The sequence below is a fragment of the Pygocentrus nattereri genome, chromosome 11 (genome assembly GCF_015220715.1).
Source record: "Pygocentrus nattereri isolate fPygNat1 chromosome 11, fPygNat1.pri, whole genome shotgun sequence".
Taxonomy (NCBI): Eukaryota; Metazoa; Chordata; class Actinopteri; order Characiformes; family Serrasalmidae; genus Pygocentrus; species Pygocentrus nattereri.
This window is the reverse complement of record NC_051221.1, coordinates 35585926-35606653: the sequence shown is the minus strand read 5'-3', so window position 1 is coordinate 35606653 and position 20728 is coordinate 35585926. Positions and strand designations below refer to the sequence as shown.

At 41.8% G+C, this 20728-nt stretch overlaps 1 protein-coding gene across 3 annotated transcripts; it reads right to left on the bottom strand.

Moving 5' to 3' along the window:
* Positions 1–451: 451 nt before the first annotated feature.
* Positions 452–20462, bottom strand: syt12 (synaptotagmin XII). 3 transcript variants are annotated; one of them, XM_017714985.2, is made up of 8 exons: positions 20091–20462; positions 11037–11090; positions 10696–10889; positions 9598–9978; positions 4944–5159; positions 3449–3569; positions 3195–3328; positions 452–1909 (listed from the first exon to the last, which is right to left on the bottom strand). In XM_017714985.2, exons 2-8 carry the CDS (start codon positions 11077–11079, stop codon positions 1736–1738), a joined length of 1263 nt encoding a protein of 420 aa, XP_017570474.1. In that variant the 5' UTR covers positions 11080–11090; positions 20091–20462; the 3' UTR covers positions 452–1735. The 3 variants fall into 3 exon arrangements, with proteins under 3 accessions (XP_017570474.1, XP_037398713.1, XP_017570473.1); XM_037542816.1 differs by lacking the exon at positions 20091–20462 and adding an exon at positions 19769–19972; XM_017714984.2 differs by lacking the exon at positions 20091–20462 and adding an exon at positions 19625–19707.
* Positions 20463–20728: the final 266 nt, after the last annotated feature.

Sequence of the window (20728 nt, the reverse complement as noted above, 5' to 3'; positions counted from 1 at the left end):
TTTATGATATTCTTACTATGGCACGACAGTTCTAGAGTAATGGCTCCTGTGATGTTATAATATCTTACAATAATTACCATCAGGGCACTAACAGGCTTCTTTTTTTGCTATAATCCTCATTATTATTATTGAATATCTGTAATGAACATGAAATTGTTCATTGCTACATGTAGGCTATATGTGCAACATTAAAAATCTAACACTGAACACAGAAACTAAACCCTAAACTAAACAGGACGTCGGTAATAGACACAGCATTTTAGTGAAACAGTCAAATCACTAAAAACTGATTTATAAACAGAGCCATGAATACAGCAGTAGCAACACCTACTACACTGGTGCTACTTTGTCTTATTGTTCAGCAACTGATAATTACTTAAAGCATTCAATAGCACAGGCCATGATGTACCTTGTCATCGTAAAGGCACAAAACAACAATCTGAGGCATTTGTTTATTTAAAGAGTTTTATATTTGAACATCAGAATGCCATATCCATAACACTTTCATGCACTGTAAAATATTTTTTTTTAACATTTTAACTTCATCAAAGATCACAAACATTAACTGATTAAATGTAGATTCAAGCCTAAATGAAAATATTGCTTCTCTAGTGGTGAATTTGGCACAGGATGAAGCTGAGTGTTGTGTAATATGTAGTTAGTCATGAAACAGACCTCTGCACTGAGACACTTCATACAGGCTAGCTGAGTAGGCTACAGTAAGAAAACATATATCTGGTTAATTGAGTTTGTTTGAATGATATTTCTTAGAAAAAGCCCAACAGTGACTTGCCTGCATGTGAAGAAAATTGCATCTTTTGCGTTTGCCAGAATGTGAATGTGTTAACTGACTTTCTGTTGAAGGAGGGAAAATTTATTGCCAAACTACTCATTGTAGTTGATAATGGTTGGAGGCAAGACTTCTTTTCCACCTCTCTGTAGGTAGAATGCAAACAAAATGAAAAAGACGTGTGTAAACTGAACAAACTCGTTGAATGAATCTACAATGACCGCAATAACACACTTCTAACACCTCAACAGTCTAAATGCAGGCAAACACAAGGTGCATGTATGGTGTGAAAAATAAAACAACTATATTACAATGCTGAGCATTTCACTGTAATACTACAGAGCACCAAAAACTCCTGTCTCTCCACTATTGTTACTCTGTTGCATGAAGGAGATATGGAAGCAGGTATAACCGAACTTCAGCAATGGTATTTTCACACTGTTTGAATTTCTGCACTCTCATGGAATAACGGAGAAAGGTCTGTCCATCACACACACTGATCTATTGCTATTTACTGAGTATAAAAACAAAACTCTAAATAATAACTATATTAATAATATTAATAAATAATAATGACTTTCACTTATATAATAGAAAGTGGCTACTGTAATTTGTAACACAACTGCACAACTGAACAAATGACTACAATGCAGTGTTGTCTGGCACTTTCCAGCCTTCTTAATCAGGTCAGCCACCCTGTTATAACTGCTACAAATGAAGACTGTTTTAACCTGGATAAAACGACCTGGGATTTAAAGCAGAGACAGGCAGAGTCTCAGTCTCACTCTTACAAGAACACATCCACTCTGTGGCTCTGACTGTACCACTGCTTTAAAAAGACAATGAATTTTTCCTGAAAAAAGACGCTCTCTTGACCTTTAAGTCTTTCAGATTGGGTCACTGAGACAGTAGGCACCATGCAGGCAGACGTGAGTGGAGGTCAGGTTAGATCCTCCGGAGCGGGTGCCACATGGAGACAGGTTTCCGCAGCGTCGCCAGCATCTGGTTCCAGTGAGTGATGCCCATCCCACTGGCCTCTGGCCCGATGATCACATGACCAACGTTCTCACCACGCCCATCATCTGTGTTCTCAGCCACGGTCACTCTCAGAGACAGGTCCTGCACAAACAACACACACATAATGGTTACGCACATTTCTCACACATTTGGGAGAACTGGTTACATTCTGATCTCAGAATGAGGTTGCAAGAAACTTTCTATGGAACTATTGTGAGATTTTTCCATCCTGAGAACTGGTTAATATAATTTCTAGCTCCTTAAATGGCCAGGGCCCAACGGAAAGCCCAAAGTTTTATTACATACTTCTATAACCTAAGAATAGCTCAAGGAGTTTGCATTTAAGTCCCTGTAGTTACTGAATAAAAAGCCTTAGTGTGTATTAAGCCTTACCTTACCTTCCACGTACCTTAGATTTGCCCTTCTTTAATTTGTGACCAGAGCTTCAAGCCTAACATTGCCCACTGCTGTCTAAAATATCTGCCTTTAAGCTACATCAGCTTATATCAGCTACAATGTTATGTTTATTTTTATAGGTGATGGTAATTCATACTGTGTCATAAACCACATCCGCAAGTCTGCACAACCTTAATGAAGATCTGGATACGGTATGCATTTACAACATTAGGGGGACTAGTGCCTTCTAGTGTTTGTTTGCAATGATAGCTAAACTAAAGAAGCAAAATGCAGACATCAAATATGTCTCGGCTGATCAACTATGGGTAGCTGGAATATAATCCAACTCTTCTTTTTCTTTCGGCTGCTCCCTTTAGGGGTCGCCACAGTGGATCATCTGCCTCCATCTTGCCCTATCCATTGCCTCCTCTACTTTTACACCAACCATCTCCATGTCCACCTTCACTACATCCATAAAACTTCTCTGAGGTCTACCTCTTCTCCTTCTACCCGGCAGCTCCATCTCCAACATTCTTTGCCCAATATATCCATTATTCCTCCTCAACACATGTCCAAACTATCTCAACCTGGAATATAATCCATATAATGGAAGCTGGAATATAATCCAACTATTTCTTTAAAATGTTTAAGTGCACCCACACACAATTCTTCACTCTCATAGCTACATAATTTACATATTTGCTGTATGGTTACTGAATAATTCTTAAGTCTTCTCTGCAGCCTAAAACTAGCGTTTAATATGTTATTTGTCTTGTTATGTAATATTCTGTAATGACATCAGAAATGCCATCGCACTTAGATGAGATACAGCTATTAACCACAACAATCACGACACCTGCTGCCTCCTACTGCCTTTGAAAAGCTACTTCAACACAAATAGCAATGCAAGGCATTTGCTTCTTTATTTACATAAAATGCATAATTGATTATCAGCGTGATAACCGTTTGTTCCACCTTTTGTGTGTATTACCTGTAACACAATGGCAGGCACAGAAAAGATCATAGCCTCATTGAAGATAGGGTTAGTGTCGTCTCTCTTTATGGAGGTCTTCTTCTTGCTGATCTTCCTGCCGTCTTGGAGAAGATAAACCTTCACAAACGGATCTGTTCCAAAACACAGCGTGGGTTAGGCAGCAAAAACAGGAAAGGGGGAGGGGGACAAAAGTACCACCATTCTCCAGAGTAAACTGCAAAACAGAGGAAGCTTTGTGGGGCTGTCCTGACCTGCAGTGGTTTTGCCGTTAGTCCAGACCAGATTCTTTGCTTTAGCCACAACCACAGTGAGACGCTCTGCAGTGGGCAGGTAGCTGAGAGAGAGCAGAATCTCCCCCACAGCATCCACAGCCTGTTCAAACAAGACACAGCCTTATCACAACACACATAACACCAATATGCAAAAACACCACTGTGGAGCTGCTATTTTATGGTCTGGAGTCAGTTGACTTAAATGTATCGTAAGAGGAAAAATTTTGTTTACACAATGCTCCACTTGGCCCAATGTTGTCGATCAGCCAGGACACGTTTGGGGTCCAAATTGTGCTTCTTTAGTTTAGAATTGGAATGGTGAGGCTCATGTTGCTAACAATCACTAGAACTCAATGGTCAGCCAAATAGCCCAAATCGTTTCTGTAAAGGAACACCATCAAAACTTCTCTCAACCCACATCCAGATCTTCATTATGGTCATATAGACTTGCCGATGTGGTTTAGTCACTTTAGAAAACAATCTGTGTTCACAAACCACAGGAGTCTGGAGTCTGGTCCTAAAACAAGGGGAGGTATTTTTACAGAAACAAGTTGGGCTATTTGGGTGACCATTCAGTTCTAGTGTTTGTTAGCAATGTTAGACTCATAGGTCCAGTTCTGCAATATAGAAGTAAAATTTTTACTTCAAACATGTCTTGGCTGATTAACTAGATCTAGGGTAAGGGGGAAAAAATGAGTGAATTAGATTTTTCAGTGGACTGCTCCCTTACACAGTGAAGAAGTTGAATCTCCAACATTATGTAGTTGTAAAATCTACTGCTATGATTGCAAATCATGACTGGTACGTATGTTCTGGGTAAATACTGCTGCTGTGATTTGTTGTGCTTCAAGGTGTCACGGTTTCCCCTTGTTCCTGTGTCTGTTTCTTCTGCTGTGTTGTAGCCATGTGCTTTCTGCCATGCGCTTGCATTTTCATTTTGGTTCTTGTGCCCCGCCTATTTTGCTAGTTTATTTTGGTTATTAAAGTCTGCTCACACTTATATCCAGCCTCCCTGCTAATTCCTTTCTTGACACACAGCCATAGTTCATACATATTTGTGTGTATCTAATTTTTCGTTACTGTACATCTGCGTCTCAGTGTCTACTGCAGCTCATATGGGAGCTTCAAAAATGAAGCACCAAATCATGAAACACCGAGTGTTCAAGAGTGTCAAACATTTTAGATGCCCTGTGTTTCTTATTCCTCATAACAACAAGAACGCAAAGTGTGACTGATGCAAAGAACTAAAAGCTTTTTTAGGGTTAACAGCACCCCCTTGTGGAGAATCTTCCATCTGAATGTGAGTGAGTGAGTGAGTGAGTGAGTGAGTGAGTGAGTGAGTGAGTGAGTGAGTGAGTGAGTGAGTGAGTGAGTGAGTGAGTGAGTGAGTTACAAACCAACCCAGTGAGGTGCAGTGAGGTGTGTCTAAAAATAACTGTCCGCCAGAGAGAAGTGCTCAGGTGTTTATCAGAACCTTGTTGATGTCCTGCAGGTAGAGCCAGGCATTGAAGGGCCGGATGGACAGGTCCAGATCAGATAGTTTAAGTTCAGCCACTCCTGCGCTGATGTTCCTTTCATCGGAGTCCACCCCGAATGCAGCGAAACGCAGACTGTTTTCATCTAAAACTGCTGGATCCAGTGGGATGGAGAAGCGCTCATCAAACAGCACGGTGAAGGCGTTGCTCTGAATCTGCAGCAGAGAGAGCGCTGCTTTAAAACACATCATTTAGTCACACTAAGCGCCTTCATACAGTTCACTCAAGGTGAACCTTTGTCAAGTGAAGGCATTTCCTTTTCATAGTTTTAAGTACGATGAGGAAAAGCAGGCAATTATGATTAAAAATTCACAAAGCATGCCATTATGGGCATACAGACAGCCCACACTGCTACATTTCTGCTATGGTTCATTTAGTTTCCACTAAAGAGCACAAAACCAAATCTCTAAATGGTTCATTTTGCACTATATTGGTTGTTTTCAAGCACAGCATTCCAGAGGGGTTTTCTCTGAAATATAACTATAGTAAATCCTTATATGAGAAAACCAAGACTTTCACCCTACAAACCTCCCAGCACTTTCTTTGAATGAGGGCATTGTTAATAAACTTACGTTAGCACAATGTTTTCCAACATATTCTAAAATTTACAGGCTAATCACAAATGACAGAAAGCAAGCTAGTCTGATTGGGTTTTGTGTCAGCAAATAAAAAGGCAGCAGTGCTGCTCTCAGCTCTTCAGAACAGCGCCAAGGCTAAACAAGGCTGCAGCCAGAGAACCTTATCCATAATAAATAGACCAAATGGAGTCACGCCTGTAAACACTAACCACCTGCTCAGGTTGAGAACCACCAAGAAAAGGCATGACAATTGGCCAAATATACGGATGTAACTATCATAGCTCTTACAGCATGATAAGGAATCTCAGTGCTTGGAAGAATGCCAGCATCACCATAGTTCCTCACAAAGCTGGGACACCCCCCACAGTGACCTACATAAGCAGGAGGCTGAGCTGAGAATATCATTTTTCCTCACAAAAGTGGTACTGAGTATCAAGGATTCCCAATTATTCAACCTATTACTCAATGCCAGATCAAGTTCTAACACAGTTTGAGTGTCACAAATTGAGAAGGGAAATTGAGAGAGAGCTACACAACCAAGCACATTTTGTTTTTTGCTGATTAATTTTAAAGGTTTTAAGCGAGATGAACCTTTTTTCTATACAAGCAACCCACACATCTCTGCTACAAAAGAAAACTTTATTTCCAGCACCTACCATATATGAACAAGTTGACTGAATGCAAGGTAAGTGCTAATGTTACTCCATGTCAAACTTACCATAGTTGTAACGGACTTTAACACAGACAAATGATTCATTCAGGACAATTGTTGTTTGAACAAGACAAGCTTTCCAAACTGAATACATAAAAATATATTCATCTGAATAACTTATTATTGAAACGAGGCTGTGCCAAATGTGGCAAATTTACTTTTGACCACAAAGTTGAAGAGTATTTATCATCACAATAAAACTGAAATCTATTTAATATACATGATATGACATTTTTAATGATCTGTGCTTAAAACCTTTCAAAAAACTAACTGTTTTGAATTTATATGAAGGAGTATAGACTTTTACTTTAGGAGGCTTAGTGTGTGAAAACTAACTCCACCACGTGGAGGCTGTACTTACGTACTTATAACATAAGCCTGGTTAATGTTGCATTTATAGCCTGGCAGTAGGTGGTCAACGGCAAACTGTATATTCCGTTGTTTTCAATGGAGCAGCAAATGTTCCATGAAGAGCTCAATTTCCCCCCCCTTTGTCATCAACTGCAGCTGTTTAATAAACTGGATGTTGACCATGGACAACAAACACCTCATTGTTGAGGTCCAGTTGAACCCAGTATTATACAACCAACATTTAAAATAGCACAGAACATCCTGACTTTTTACCCCTTAAATAAACAATCTACACTTCTAAAGCTCTTTACTGATCATCATCCATTTTTGCCATTGCTGCTATCACCACGCCAATGTTTGCGTGGCTGTATGCTGCCATCAGTGGCATATCACTACGAGGCATGGAACAATATTTTGCCAACAGCAACATGTAAATACAGTGTAACTCTCACTGTAAGTGGGTTATACAGTTGAATATAGCTCCATATTACACCCACCAAAAGGATGATTAAAATAATACAGGTGTGAATTCTGTTACATTTCACTCTTCGCTTCTCTGATGAAATATATGTCCACTTGCTGTGAAAATTTACAGATGTTGTTGCTATGGGAATACAAGATGATGACTAAAAGCACATCCTATGTAAACCTGTTTAACTATATAAAATATCCATGTCACATATAATCCCATGTTAATGTGTGCCCTGCTCTCCCCTACATCTGCAGTGTAGTAGCCACTAGTAGTAAACTAAGTAGTGTGTTCTCACCGGGGACAATAATGACAATAATGTAGTGCACTGTTAATACTGGAACTGCTGAAAATGAAGCTTAGCATGCTGGACATTGTTTGCGCTCATCGTCCTCTACGTATGGCAGCCTGTCACAAAAGGCTGCTGCAGTTTTACATTTTCAAAATGGGTGGTGAGCTAAGCGAGATTACTACACTGAACAGATATGAGTGAGATGTCTTTCTCATTCATGTCATTCAGTTGTCCTTTATGTTTGAATTTCAGTTATGATTCAATGAATGAGATAACATGGTAATCTGACATTTTTGTTTATTGCAAAACAAGACAAAACTACTACTAAACCCACACAGTACATATAAAAGTATTGCATCATATCGTCCAAATTGAGAAACAGGGCCAGTATTTATTGTTCGAAAGTTATTCTCATCAGAGTCATTCTGGATGAAAACTTGTGTCACAATTGATTTTTTTTTTTTTTTTGGAGATTTTTAAACTATTTATGATGCCACATGTAAATAAATAAAGGAATGATGTTAACGTTTCACAGGGAGTATCTCCTTATCAAACTGGGGTGGAATTTGACTTTGGATGTTTACTGTTGTCGTGACTGTGAATTCCAAGGATCAAGGCTAAATCTGCATTTCATCAGCCTCCAAGCAGAAACACAGTTTTGTCAGTTTGGAGTTTTTTTCAACATGCTGTGACAGGCCCTCATCCATATGTATGCATTAAGAGAAGAGCAGAAGAGAATGACAGCTCTCTTGCTGTGGGACCATGCTGAGCAGAAATGCTGATGTCAGCTCTGTTCCTCTCTCTCTCTCTCTTTCAGTCTCTCTCAGTCTCTCTCTCTTTCTCTCTCTCCCTGCCATGGCACTGCTGGCTGAATGAGGGCCATTTGGACTGCATTATGATCTTCAGTGTGCAGCTCTAATACAGCACCGCTGCTGCTCATTATCACTAAAATACACAAGTGACCAATATTTAGGACACTGATTCTTGCAGCCGTGCATGGCGCTGCTTGGGGTTGCAAAACGCCATTATTTATATAATCGATTAATCTGTTTTTCAGTTCATCGGTTAATCAAACCACTAAACCATTCAAAGTTCCCTCTCACAGTGCACTTGTAACTGCACTGCCATTACTCAATAGAAGCCATGTCACCTGCAATACCTTCTCTAGGGTATTGTAATGCATCAGATTGGCCATGTGTACTACATAAACACTATAGAGCAGAGTCTTTAAGTCTGGGAGGGCTGAAGTCCAGCACAGTGATTTCCCAGCTAACACAAATATACCAAACCTGGACTGCATTCAGCCCTCAGAAAACATAGCAAAACATTTATTCAAACAGAAACAGTGCTGAGCTGAACTCTGACAGCTTGACCTTCTGAGCAGCTTGGTGTTCTAATGTGTTCACTGAGTTGCAGCAACTGCATTTTAGATGATTTTATTAGACTCCATTATGTCCTTTTACCTCTGACACACTTATCAAACAGGAGAAAATGTACCTCAAAGACAGTTGTAAACCATTTCAACAAAACATGATGTTCAACCCAGAAACTGTAGCAAAACAGCACACAACATTTTGAGATTGAACATGCTGCTGGTAATTAAAGCTGCATTATGTAAGTTTTGGGGATTTTGAGACCCCTCTGGTAGAAACGTGTAATTGCATGCATCGCAACTGAAGAACAATTTGTAATGTCAGTTGTGCTTCGAACCCCTTCCCTTAGCAGATTAATCTGATGATGCAAGCATGTTAAAAGAGTATTCACAGAAAGCTCAGTCAAAACTTGCTGAACAACAACAGCCTATCAATCATCAAATCATGTAGAGTCTGCATTTGACACCTAAAGATCATGCCAGACTTTCTTTTTGAGCCTGTGTGTGACATTAATAAGCAAAGCACATGTATGATGTGGTCCAAAAAACTCAGACAAAATCCAACCGGATGCCTTTGACTTCCAAATACCTATTTCAGGCTTTACAGGGTGACTGGCAGCAGCCCAAGAGCACAATATTTTATCATGTTCTTTTTTCCCCTCACTCAGTCATGCTACTCATGTTTGACAGCCCTATATAGAGCTTTATAAAGGTTTTTTCTATTGACTACTAATTGACTTTAACAAACAACCATTGCAGTGCTAGTGCAGCTGTAACCATGTTTTCTGTAAACGTGTGCCCATGTTTTCAGCTTCTTACCCTCGTGACTCCCACATTGATCTCATCAGGCAGAAGAGTAATGGTGATGTAGCAGCCGGGAAAGTTCTCCTCCTCTTTTTCCAGCAGGTCTTTGCCCTGGTGCAGGGTGATGTGCAGCAGGGAGGCCCGTGCCTCCAGCTCCAGCGTCACCTCCAGCTGGCCCACTGTGAAGTCATGGCCAAAGGTGTGGGCAATGGAGGAGATGGAGCAGAGCGAGTCAGTGGAGACAGAGCGGTTCAGGCCACCTCCACTTGGGTCCAGCTCCCTGCTCATTAGCTCCAGTGTCCCCAACTCCCGGAAGCCATCAGGAGTGTCAGCCAGCTGCAGGCTGGGCTTACGGCTCGCTGTTGATGCCCTCCGGTGGTTAGAGGCTGCAATGCACTGCAAGAGAAGAATACACATCAGTGGCCACCCTCACTCCATACACAGTTTAGCTGCAAGCCATGTCTACAGCACTATGTGGAGCTGGAGGTGGAGGTTCTGTAATGTATCTGGTAAGGGATTTGAGTAGCTACACTCATAAAAACACGGCGCAATATTCCCTAGAGTGGGAATTCAGGAGCGTTATATAGAAAATTATTACTATATGACAAAATGTGGGTTTTCTGTGCTATGGTACATTGTTTGTACATTACCTATTGAGGTGCATTGTGGCACTGTAAAACTGCACTGGATGCTATCTGCTATGCTTTTGAACACCACTGTAAAATAACACATTTCCTAATTGCACTGTAGTGTATAGAGCATAGTTTCTTATGTTTATGTAATAATAAAACCTATATTTCATTATTACATGAGATTGATTCAAACAGGACTGGTGTAGCACTGGGTTCGATTAACTACAGAAGATCATTCAATACAGAATTATTACAGACAGACTTGAATGTAAATTCATACTGTATTCAAATCACAAATATCATTTAGGATCGCTTACATAACCTCCCCAGGCTAAATGAATCTACCTTGAAAAAGCAGTACAGGACCTCTGCATTGATTAGCTGGATCAGGTGTGGTGGGTTAAAGTGACCACGGGTACACAATGAGGGCATGTATGTTGGGTAATGGCAAAATGACTTGTGTCAAGAAACATCCTTGTACCTTCTGTCTGACTTCAGAGTAGGAGGTTCCATATTTCTCCTGCAGGTAGCGGTAGTCGAAGTTGGGGTATGGGGAGGGAGCAGGGAAAGAGCCAGACTTCCATAGCTTCCACAGGTTTAGTCCCACCACAACCAGCAGAATAAGAAACCCCAGCACATACACACCAACCTCCCAGGCAGGCGGATCACGGACCACTGAGACATAGATACAAACAAAAGTCCACCAAAGTTCTCTGTTAACATGCAGTTCTGTTGCTGGCAGTACATAAGGGTAAGTTCTTAGGTATGTCTCTATGTGTGTCTCTCTCTCTCTCTTTCTCTCTCTCTCTCTCTCTCTCTCACCGCTGTTATGGTAGTCAGAGATGTCCCCGTGTATTGAGGACATGGTCCCGCCGCCTGGAGAAGAGAAACAAGAACAGAAAAATGGAAATGCAGAGTCAGAGAGAGAATTTCTTTCTGTTCTGATGCATAATAAAGCAAAAGGCGCAGCTCAGTCCCCAAGAAAATCAGTCTTGGCAAGAGACTCAGCTTTTGAATACCATTCTCAAATAAATATGAACTTGAAACATTCAATCAGAGTGTATGTGTTTTTCAGGAGTCTCTTTGAGAAACCTTATTTTTAGATTTTTAAGTGTCAGTTCTCACAGCCACAGACTTTGCAGGAAAAAAAAACACTTCAGAATGTATAATATGATATTAACAGGGAAGAAATTGGAGGAAGAGGGGTGTGTGTGTATGTGTGTGTGCGCATACAAGAAAAGAGCTAAACAGAGAAATTGTGAGAGCGATAGAGAGAGAGAGACAGTATGAGTCACCCACTTTCCCCTGGCACAAAGACAGGAACATTACACTAATGAGAAGAAGAGAGGGATAGAGGCAAAAGAAGCAGAGAGAGATGAAAAACCCTGAGTTCTGAGGAAAGAAATGTAAAGGCAAGCCAGTCTGATACTGCAGAAAAGGGACAACAGCTCAGCCCACACAGCCACTCAGTGCTCACACATGAACACATACACACATATCAGCACTTTCAAGTTTAATTCCACATCATAGAACACTGACTTTCCCGGACTGTTTTAAAATAAAAAATCTGCATAATTGCTGATGGTTGAGATGTAAAAAAAAAAAAAAGAAATGATAAATTAATCAGAGTGGTTTGATGTGAAACATCAAACATTTTAGACTAATTAACCAAAAATAAAGTTTTCTTTACAGCGGTGATGATTGGATCTAGGGGTCAGAATGTCTACACCACAAATATATTTTATTTGCATATATCATACTATAAAATATTATATCATACTAGTAAAATAGATGTAAACACAAAAATAAGGCTTCTTTGCATTCTCTTTTTCCTTGCAATGTCCTGCATGTACCACTCTGCCATAAATGGATGTTAGGATGGTAGCAGTGGATGCTACCAAAAACATTTTCTCAGAACAATGTATCGAGCATCATACAACCGATTCACTTGCAGTTCATGTAACTTCCTGTGAGGTAGCTTTTAGAAAAGGCGCTTCAGATTCCTATCACCACCACTGTGAACAGTTCTGACTGGATAAGTTTCTCTGGAACGAACCATTTCACATCAAACTACTCAGACTGTTTACACCTTATTGATTGAAGCATACAGAAATTTTGAGAAATCGGCGGAATTCCCCTTTAATGTTTCCAAACACCCTGTTCTGTTCACTCACTAGTAATTTTTTTTTAAAAGTTTTAATTTACCGGTTTAGCTTATGCCAGTTTAGCGCCACCCATTCACACTGAGGTTACAATGAGTGTTTTAGCCCAGACTGCTTTCTGAATGAGGCACAATGCAATACACTCAGCCAGATGGAGCGTGGAGCGATGAGGAGGTGGACGCATATGCAGAGAAAAGCAAGATTTATTCGGGGCAAATCCGGGGTCGTGGTCGATACAGTCCAGGTTCCAGCCAATATGTAGAGCAGCAGGGACAGACATGACAAAGAACACAGAAATCCAAACACTTCAAACAAAACAAGCCAAACATCCAACACATCAAACAAAGACCAGCAACCAGACAGGGGAAAACACAGGTCTTAAATACATGAGGGTAAACAAGGGACAGGTGGAAACACAGACGGAGACAATCAGGGGTGGAGTCACGAAACAAGAGGGCAGGCCTGACCAGGGTTGGTGTAGTGTAGTGGGTAACATCTCTGCCTTCTACACTGTAGAGTGGGGTTCAATCCCCACCTTGGCAAATACCCTACACTATACCAATAATAGCCCTTGGGCAAGACTCCTAACGCTACCTCCGCCTACCTGTGTAAAAAGTAATCAAATTGTAAGTTGCTCTGGATAAGACCATCAGCCAAATGCCGTAAATGTAAATGACTGAAAATCAAAGCACATGGACAGGACTGGGAAGTAAACACAATAGGAGCACATGGACAGGACTTGGGGGGCCAATTGGGCACAGTGGGTAGCACTGTCACCTCACAGCAAAAAGGGACCGGGTTTGATTCCCGGCCGGGCGACCAGGGTCCTTTCTGACTTGCATGTTAACCCCATGTCTGCATCAGTTTCCTCGCACAGTCCAAAGACATGCAGTCAGGCTGATGGGACATGCTAAAATGATCCTAGGCGTGAATGTGTATGTCTGTCTGTCTGCTCTGTAATGGACTGGTGACCTGTCCAGGGTGTGTCCTGCCTTCTGCCCATTGACAACTGGAATAAGCTCCAGCTCCCTCCGTGACCCAGAAGGATAAGCCGTTTCAGAAAATGTGTGTGTGTACAGTCACTTGCATTAAAGTTAAGAATGCTTTGTCTTTTACAAGGTTACCATTTTTTAAATGTTTTCCTTACAACAGCAACAATATACACAAACACCCCCCCCCACACACACACACACACACATCCATTCTCAAATCTTACTGTTCATTTGGGGAGTACTGCAGGGCACACCAGTCTGATGGAGTGTGAAATATGGCTTAAAACTTCTACCATCATTCAGCCCTGACATCATTGCTGATATTCAGTCCTTATATAAGAGACTTTCCAAGCTGTTAGTTCTGGCTCCTATATTGGAACCTTTGCTACATGACTAAATTCAAAGCAGTTTTCTTGAATCTTGAATCTCATCGAGACTGGCTTCCAATTCAGACATGCTAGGACATGAAATTCAAGAAGGTTCTTCCAACAGAATCAATCTCCACAGAAATCCATATCAGGACAGGAAGAAGCTGCTTTTGCCACTTTCTTACTTGCAAATGTTTGTACTGATGCTATCTATAAAAATTCTTCTCCATCCGCCATGTAAATACAGCAGAGAATCCCTTGATGCAGCTCAAATGTCACATCACAAATTTTGCCTACTGCAGCTGAATTATCTCAGAGTGGGTCTTTTCAACCAGTTGCAGGACTGGTTGTTTCTGTCCAGTGTTCATTCAGTAGTGCATTCAGCAGCATTATTATGCAGTTTGAGAAAGGTCAAATGCTACCAGTATCTATTTGAGCCAAATCATTACAAACATCATTGTTATGCACCATGTATCAGACAAATATAGTGTATGTCCAAAAGAATAGAAGCACTCCTTCTAACTAGTGGATTCAGCTACTTTAAAGTGCACCCACTGCCGACACATTTCAGTAGCACACACAAACCTTGTATAATCTTTACAGAAAAGCACTACTAAAAGAATGGGATGTTCTGGAACAGAGGAGCCTACAGTCACCATGCCCAAACCAGTGTTGGCTAGAGGGGTATAAATCCCCCCAGCATTGAGATGTAAAGCAGTAAACTATGTTCTCAGGGGTGATGGAGTAATACCATTGGGATAAGTTGGAGCGGAGTTTGCGATCCGGAGCTATTCATCAGTACCTGGCCTCACCAATGCTCTTGTGGCTGAACGCAATCACATCCTCACAGCACTGTTTCAACATCTAGTGTAAAACCTTTACAGAAGAGTAGACACTGTTACTACAGCAAAAGGAGGTCAATTGCCATGTTAATGCGTTTGATTTCAGAAGAAACGCTGGATGAGCAGCTCTGTACAAACCTGCTACCATCACCATTAAGAACCAGCCTATAATAAAACCTCTTTGATGGCCTCTGGAAACTTCCACCCTTACATGTTGGTATACCATGTAAAAACAACATTATTAACTCACCATCCTGATTTTTATCAAATACAGTTTACAGTTCGTAACTTGTGCTCAGTGTCTGAGCTTTTCTATTATTCAACCTGGCACTAGAACTGAACTTGTGAGGAACCAAGATTACCATGATTTGCAGTAGAATTAGAATAAAGTTATCTGTGCTGCACTGAGCATCATTAAAAACAGCTCCTTTGCCTGTTTTGATATTTATTCTAGTATTAATTCTAGCGCTAACGAATAATTAACCTTGTGATGCAATATAATCTGAATCCACACACGCAATTGAATTCAACTCACATGTGTCTTGTAAATATCTCCTAAGTGCAGAGTCAGCTGGTCATTACTGGAATACAATATAAAGGCAATGTCTGCTAAATGAAGCTTTACCTGATGGTAAACATACCAGTTAACATTGCACTGGCCTGATTAGGAACAGAATATTTGTGATGTTGTAACTCGGCTGGTTTATTTTACTGCTCCACCCTTATTAAAATGTTGCTATGTTTGTAGATATCATCCAATATGGAAAAAATATGGACATATTTTTATATATTTGAAATACATTTCAAATATATTGCAGTCCATGCCGAAATACCGGACATCAGCATATTCAATCCCCAATCTTCTTCATCTGAAGAGCATTTGGACAGTCGTGGGCTGGAGGTTAGGGAGCTGGCCCTGTGACCGGAAGGTCGCCAGTTCGATCCCCAGGGCTGACAGTCCATGACTCAGGTGTCCTTGAGCAAGACACCTAACACCAACTGCTCCTCGGGTGCTGTGGATAGGGCTGCCCACCGCTCCGGGCAAGTGTGCTCACTGCCCCCTAGTGTGTGTGTTCACTGGTGTGTATGTGGTGTTTCACTTCACGGATGGGTTAAATGCGGAGGTGGAATTTCCCCGGTTGTGGGATCAAAAAAGTATCTCTTAATCTTAATAAGTGCTGACTGATAAACACCTGCACTTTGATAAATCGAAAGACAGTGATTCAGCTCTTGTAGGAACATTAAGCAAAACTACACTCAAGCTGGTAACACCGCAACTAAAGCAAAACCTCCCTGCTGACAAACACTAGAAATGTTAGGAATAGATAGCAGAAGTCATTCTGATGCTGAGGGATGTGAGTGTTAGAGAGCTGTGAAAGCGTGTGTGTATTTATGTGTGTGTGAGAGAGAGCTGTGAAAGACGGTGCATGAGTGTATGAGAGGGAGGTGTGAGAGTTTGAGAGAATGTACATATAAGCGTGTGATGATGAGCACTGAAGAAGTTATGATCAAATCAGATGGATCGTGTGTCAAAATGATCAAATTACTGTTTTAGCTGTGCAGTGAAGCAGTGCAGAATATTACAGCTACATAGACTGTATGTGGGGGGGTGTTGTGTCCACACACTTCACACCGGCTTGTGGAGATCACAGGAACACAGATGGAGCCACACATTCCCACATACACAAGCTCGCCCAGTCATGCAGAGTGCTGGCAGAATGACTTTCTGGATAAAGAGCAGATTGCTGCTGTAATAACATCATTTGTATGTTCTGTGTGTGTACTGGTGCAAACTGCGTAAGATTATTTTGGCCAGGATAGGTTGAAAAAAGTGCATGCCTTATATTCCTGATATTATATTTTTCAGAGCGATTTTTCTATAAAACCATCCACATCAGTGATATTACATTGAGAGCAGACTGGCTGTTGGAATAGATACACATGCCTCGCTTACACAAGGCTTTTCAGTGACAGAAGGAAAATTATATTAGACAATAAAGCTGAATCTCTGTACTAAACACTGTGCAAAATTCAGCCTTTAGGTATAAAATTAAATCCTTCAGTATTTAGTGTGTCCATCTTTGCCTTTATTACAGCCACCAATCTCATTTTTTAGATGTACTTTCAATTTTCCAAAAAAATCAGTTGGGATATTTTTCCCTCCAAAGTTCAGTCTTAGAAGGTTGTTGCATTTTGTGCTTCTCTTTACTCCAAGTAATCCCAAACACATTCAGCGATGTTGAGATCTGGACTCTGAGGTGGTCAGACCACCGTTCTGAGAACTCTAGCAGCTTCTTTGATTTGTCAGTGTCCGTTTCTCGGTAAAGGCTTCTTTACAGCTACACATCCATTCAGACTCGTGAGTTGTCTTATCACAGTAGAAGAATGGACAGAATGTGGATTTTTGAGATCTGAAGGAAGACTACAGGGTAATTTTCTCCTCTCTCTCAAAGATGAAAGCTTTAAGTGCTATTTTTCTGAATTTGACAGTTTTGGTGGTCTATCAGCTCTTGCAGGGTTTACAGGGGCTACATTTTAAAATAATGACACTCTAGTTCAGAAAACTCCGATTTTTCCACTTATTTTCTTTTGACTTTCCTAATCCAAGAGGATTATCTTATATTTCATTTCCTCAAACTAATAGCTTGTACTAAATGACTGGAAATTAAATAAATGGTCTCTGATTTTGTCTAGTACTGTTTGTAGAAAATGTATGGCATTATTATTCCTGTTAATATTGTTTGTTTTTGTTTTAATATTGACATGTAAAGCATTAGCCATCATGGCCATATGACTGTATTTGTAGGTGTACCTGGTTCCCCTAGTTTTACATCTACAGTATTAGATACATGGTATTATGCACAAACCCCAAAAATTGACTAGAAGCTTCAGTTCCTTCAATCAGCTGCTAAATCTGTTTCACAGAATTAGAAACACACAATACGGCTGTGAAAAAAAGTACAGTGGTTCACTCATGCCAATAGAGGACCTTCAAACTTTGACGAATCTGAACTTAATGGAGAGCACGAGATAGAGGCTGCCTCTGCTGAGGAAAAATGAAAATGTGTACTTCCCTTTATTGGTCATCCATTCTAAAACAGCTGTGATCAATAATAATGGGCCTGCGCTGGTGCTGCGTGAAAAGCCAGAGAAGCTGATCGGTTGGGGGGGGGGCGGTGGGGGGTTTGAGGAGGTGAGTGTGTGCACTGTCAGCTCATTCCAGCGAAGGAGCAAAGCAAGTGAACTCGCACTAATAAATCAACTTTGCTTTTAATCTCCAGAATGAGTCATGATAACATTAACTGCATCGTGGCCGAGTACACACACTCCATCACCACACACACACACACACACGCGGGCTACACGCTGACAGAGCGGTGGCATGCCACAAATACCCACTTGTGCTCACACACACTCGCTTTCTCTATCTGGCTCCCCTTGACACACACAGCGCTGTGAGTAAGAGGAGGCCACACACATGCTTTGTTTTATACAATGTCAATTATGTCAGAATGATTAGAGATGGCGGGATACCACGTTTTCTTTTCCAACACACATATCAAAACCTTGAGCGTTGGCTTTTACTGACAGAATCTGATATTATTCTACTACTACTCGTCTTTCAAATGAGCTGCTTTTAATTAAAGCACTTCACTTAAGGCAACTCTCTAAAAGTAGGCCATCATACTCAAACTACTCAAACACACTACAAGCCCACAGGAGGCTATCACATCACACAGTGTATGCGCTACTACAGCATTTTCTGCACTACCCATGTGTAATAATATGTCCCGTATGCATTACACAGCCGTGTGCAAAAGGTCTACATCATGTTTTGTTGCTCTTCTAGATGTAAAAACACATCCTCTACAGAGAACACCCTTAAATATGACACCTTTCTGCACATTTTAGTGCACACTTTCTACTTGTTTTCTGAGTTTAACATATTCTGAAAAATAAAACAGAAATTCTAACGTGTCCCGATAAGTAAGTGTGCATTAAAACGTGCAGAAGTGTCTTCTCTGTAGAGGAGGTGTTCATTTACCTTCGCTTAGAAAACCAACAAAACATGTCATTTGACCAGGGGTGCCAAAACATTTGCAGCTGACTGCATATATGTAAGTATCTATCTGTAAAAATATGTCCCATGTACCATATATATATATATAAAATAATCAATTATCATTTCTATGGCCATTTCTAACCCTAAACATAACCCTTAACCTTGAAAAATGTGGCTTTACAAAGTCGTGAATATCCTAATGGTCCTGGCGTTGTGGGTTAGCCCTGTTTTTCCTCTCGTCTTCCTACAATGTTCCAGTGTTTTTGTCCTAAAAATGTACAAAAACAAACAACTATGAACACAAATACACACACACACATTTTTTTCTCTACCAGGCTCAGAGATGATGCTCGAAGAAGAAAACTTCAGCGGAAGCTCCCACTCACAGTGAATCACCACCCAGATCAATCACAGAGATAAAAATAGCAGCGCAGTCTGTGTGTTCTTGCTCTACCCTGAGAGGTACAAACAGGGTGGAGCTCAGGCTCCTCTTCCACAGGTACGGACTGCATCTGAACACGTGCCGCTGCCTGTGTTCATGACACCGCTTCTGTCTGGAATGCAGAGGGTTATCAGGAGGGTGTGATGGTGTGTAGGTGTTAAATAATAAGCACTTTGGCTGAAGACCCCTCTACCCCCACCAACCACCAGCACAAACAATAATAATGCACTGGGCAGGGAGGAGAGGGGCTGCAGCCTGTTGGTGACCATGACAACCTTGCGAGCAGTAGTGAGACTCTGTCATCAAGGGAGAAATGGGTTATTAAAAAGTGTGCAGCAGCGCAAATATACCCTTCAACACATCCTCACGCAGACCAGGGCCAGATATCAACACAGCAGGTATAACTCAGCCTTGTGTAACTGTGATGAACCATGTGGGCAGATCCTAGAGCAGGATGTTACTCCTCCTGAGCTTCACTGTCTCTCTGCTGGGAAACAATCAGGAAAATGTTGTAATGTGAAATGGGTGGTCTCTTTCTTACCTTTCATGAGGCTCTGCAGAGAAGAACAACCTTAGTTTCTTCCACATACCTGCTGATCAGTGCTGATGACTGAAATCCTCAATCCTATGGTAAGAGCACTGGACATGACAATATTACACAAGAACTCTGCAGCTTCTGCCTTACTTCTCAGAGGCTTCCAGAGCTGCTGCAGAAAGGACAGGCCTCCAGTGATCAACCTTGTGTGGAACCGCATGTGAACAGCTTATTCACCTACTAACTTCAGAGCAAGCAGAGCCTACAGAGCTGGGATGCTTCCCACAGGCTATTCAGCTCCAGCATCACAAACCATATTCACATGCAGTGATGCCAGCAGGAGCTCCAGCAGGAGCTCCAGCGCGTCACGGACCCGGAGTTCAGCTCCTCACTCGGACTCTGGTTCTGGCTCAGACGCTCGGACTCTATAGGACGGGCCGGAGGAGGAGGAGGAGGAGGAGATGGCGCTTACCTTGGAGGAGTTTCTTTTTGGTGCAACGAAGGGGGGAAAGTCCGCTCTCCCTCCTGCAGCCCTCACGCGCCTCTCTCCATCAAACAGCGGACAGGCTCAGCATCAGCTTCACGAGGACATAGTCGACGCTGGTGGGAGGTTTTGTTTGGGGCGGTGGGTTTTGCACGAGTCGTTTCGAAAACGCTGTATTTTCCCTGTATGCGAGCCGCGCGCGCGCGCGACAGAGAGAGAGAGAGAGAGAGAGAGAGAGAGAGAGAGAGAGAGAGAGAGAGAGAGAGAGAGAGAGAGAGAGAGAGGCTGCGCGTGTGGTGGAGCGATGTAAGTTGCATTGCAGGGGTGGGACTCCTGCATTCGGGAGGAGCGCGCGCTCTTTCTCTCTCTCTCTCTCCCTCTCACTCTCTCTATCTCCCTCTCCCTCCATCTGCCTACCCCCTCCCTCTGCCCCCCCCCCCCCTCTCTCTCCCTACCTCTCTCTCACTCTCTTTCTCCCTCTCCCTCTTTTTTTTCTCTCTCTCACTCTCTCTATCTCCCTCTGCACCCCCCCTCCCTACCTCTCTCTCTCTCTCCCCTGCCGAGGTCAGGATTTCTTTCTGTAGGATGAATGTTCTGTTTGTGTTTTATTGTAACGAGGCTGGTCA

Bases quoted from the DNA above. Each gene is read 5' to 3' on its own strand.
- syt12 (XM_037542816.1), bottom strand. From the start codon at position 19,838: ATGCGGTTCCACACAAGGTTGATCACTGGAGGCCTGTCCTTTCTGCAG. The intron at 11,091-19,768 runs GTAAGGCAGAAG...TCTCTTCTCCAG, and splicing joins GCTCTGGAAGCCTCTGAGAA to GCGGCGGGACCATGTCCTCA. The intron at 5,160-9,597 runs GTAAGAAGCTGA...TCTCTGCTGCAG, and splicing joins TCAATGTGGGAGTCACGAGG to ATTCAGAGCAACGCCTTCAC.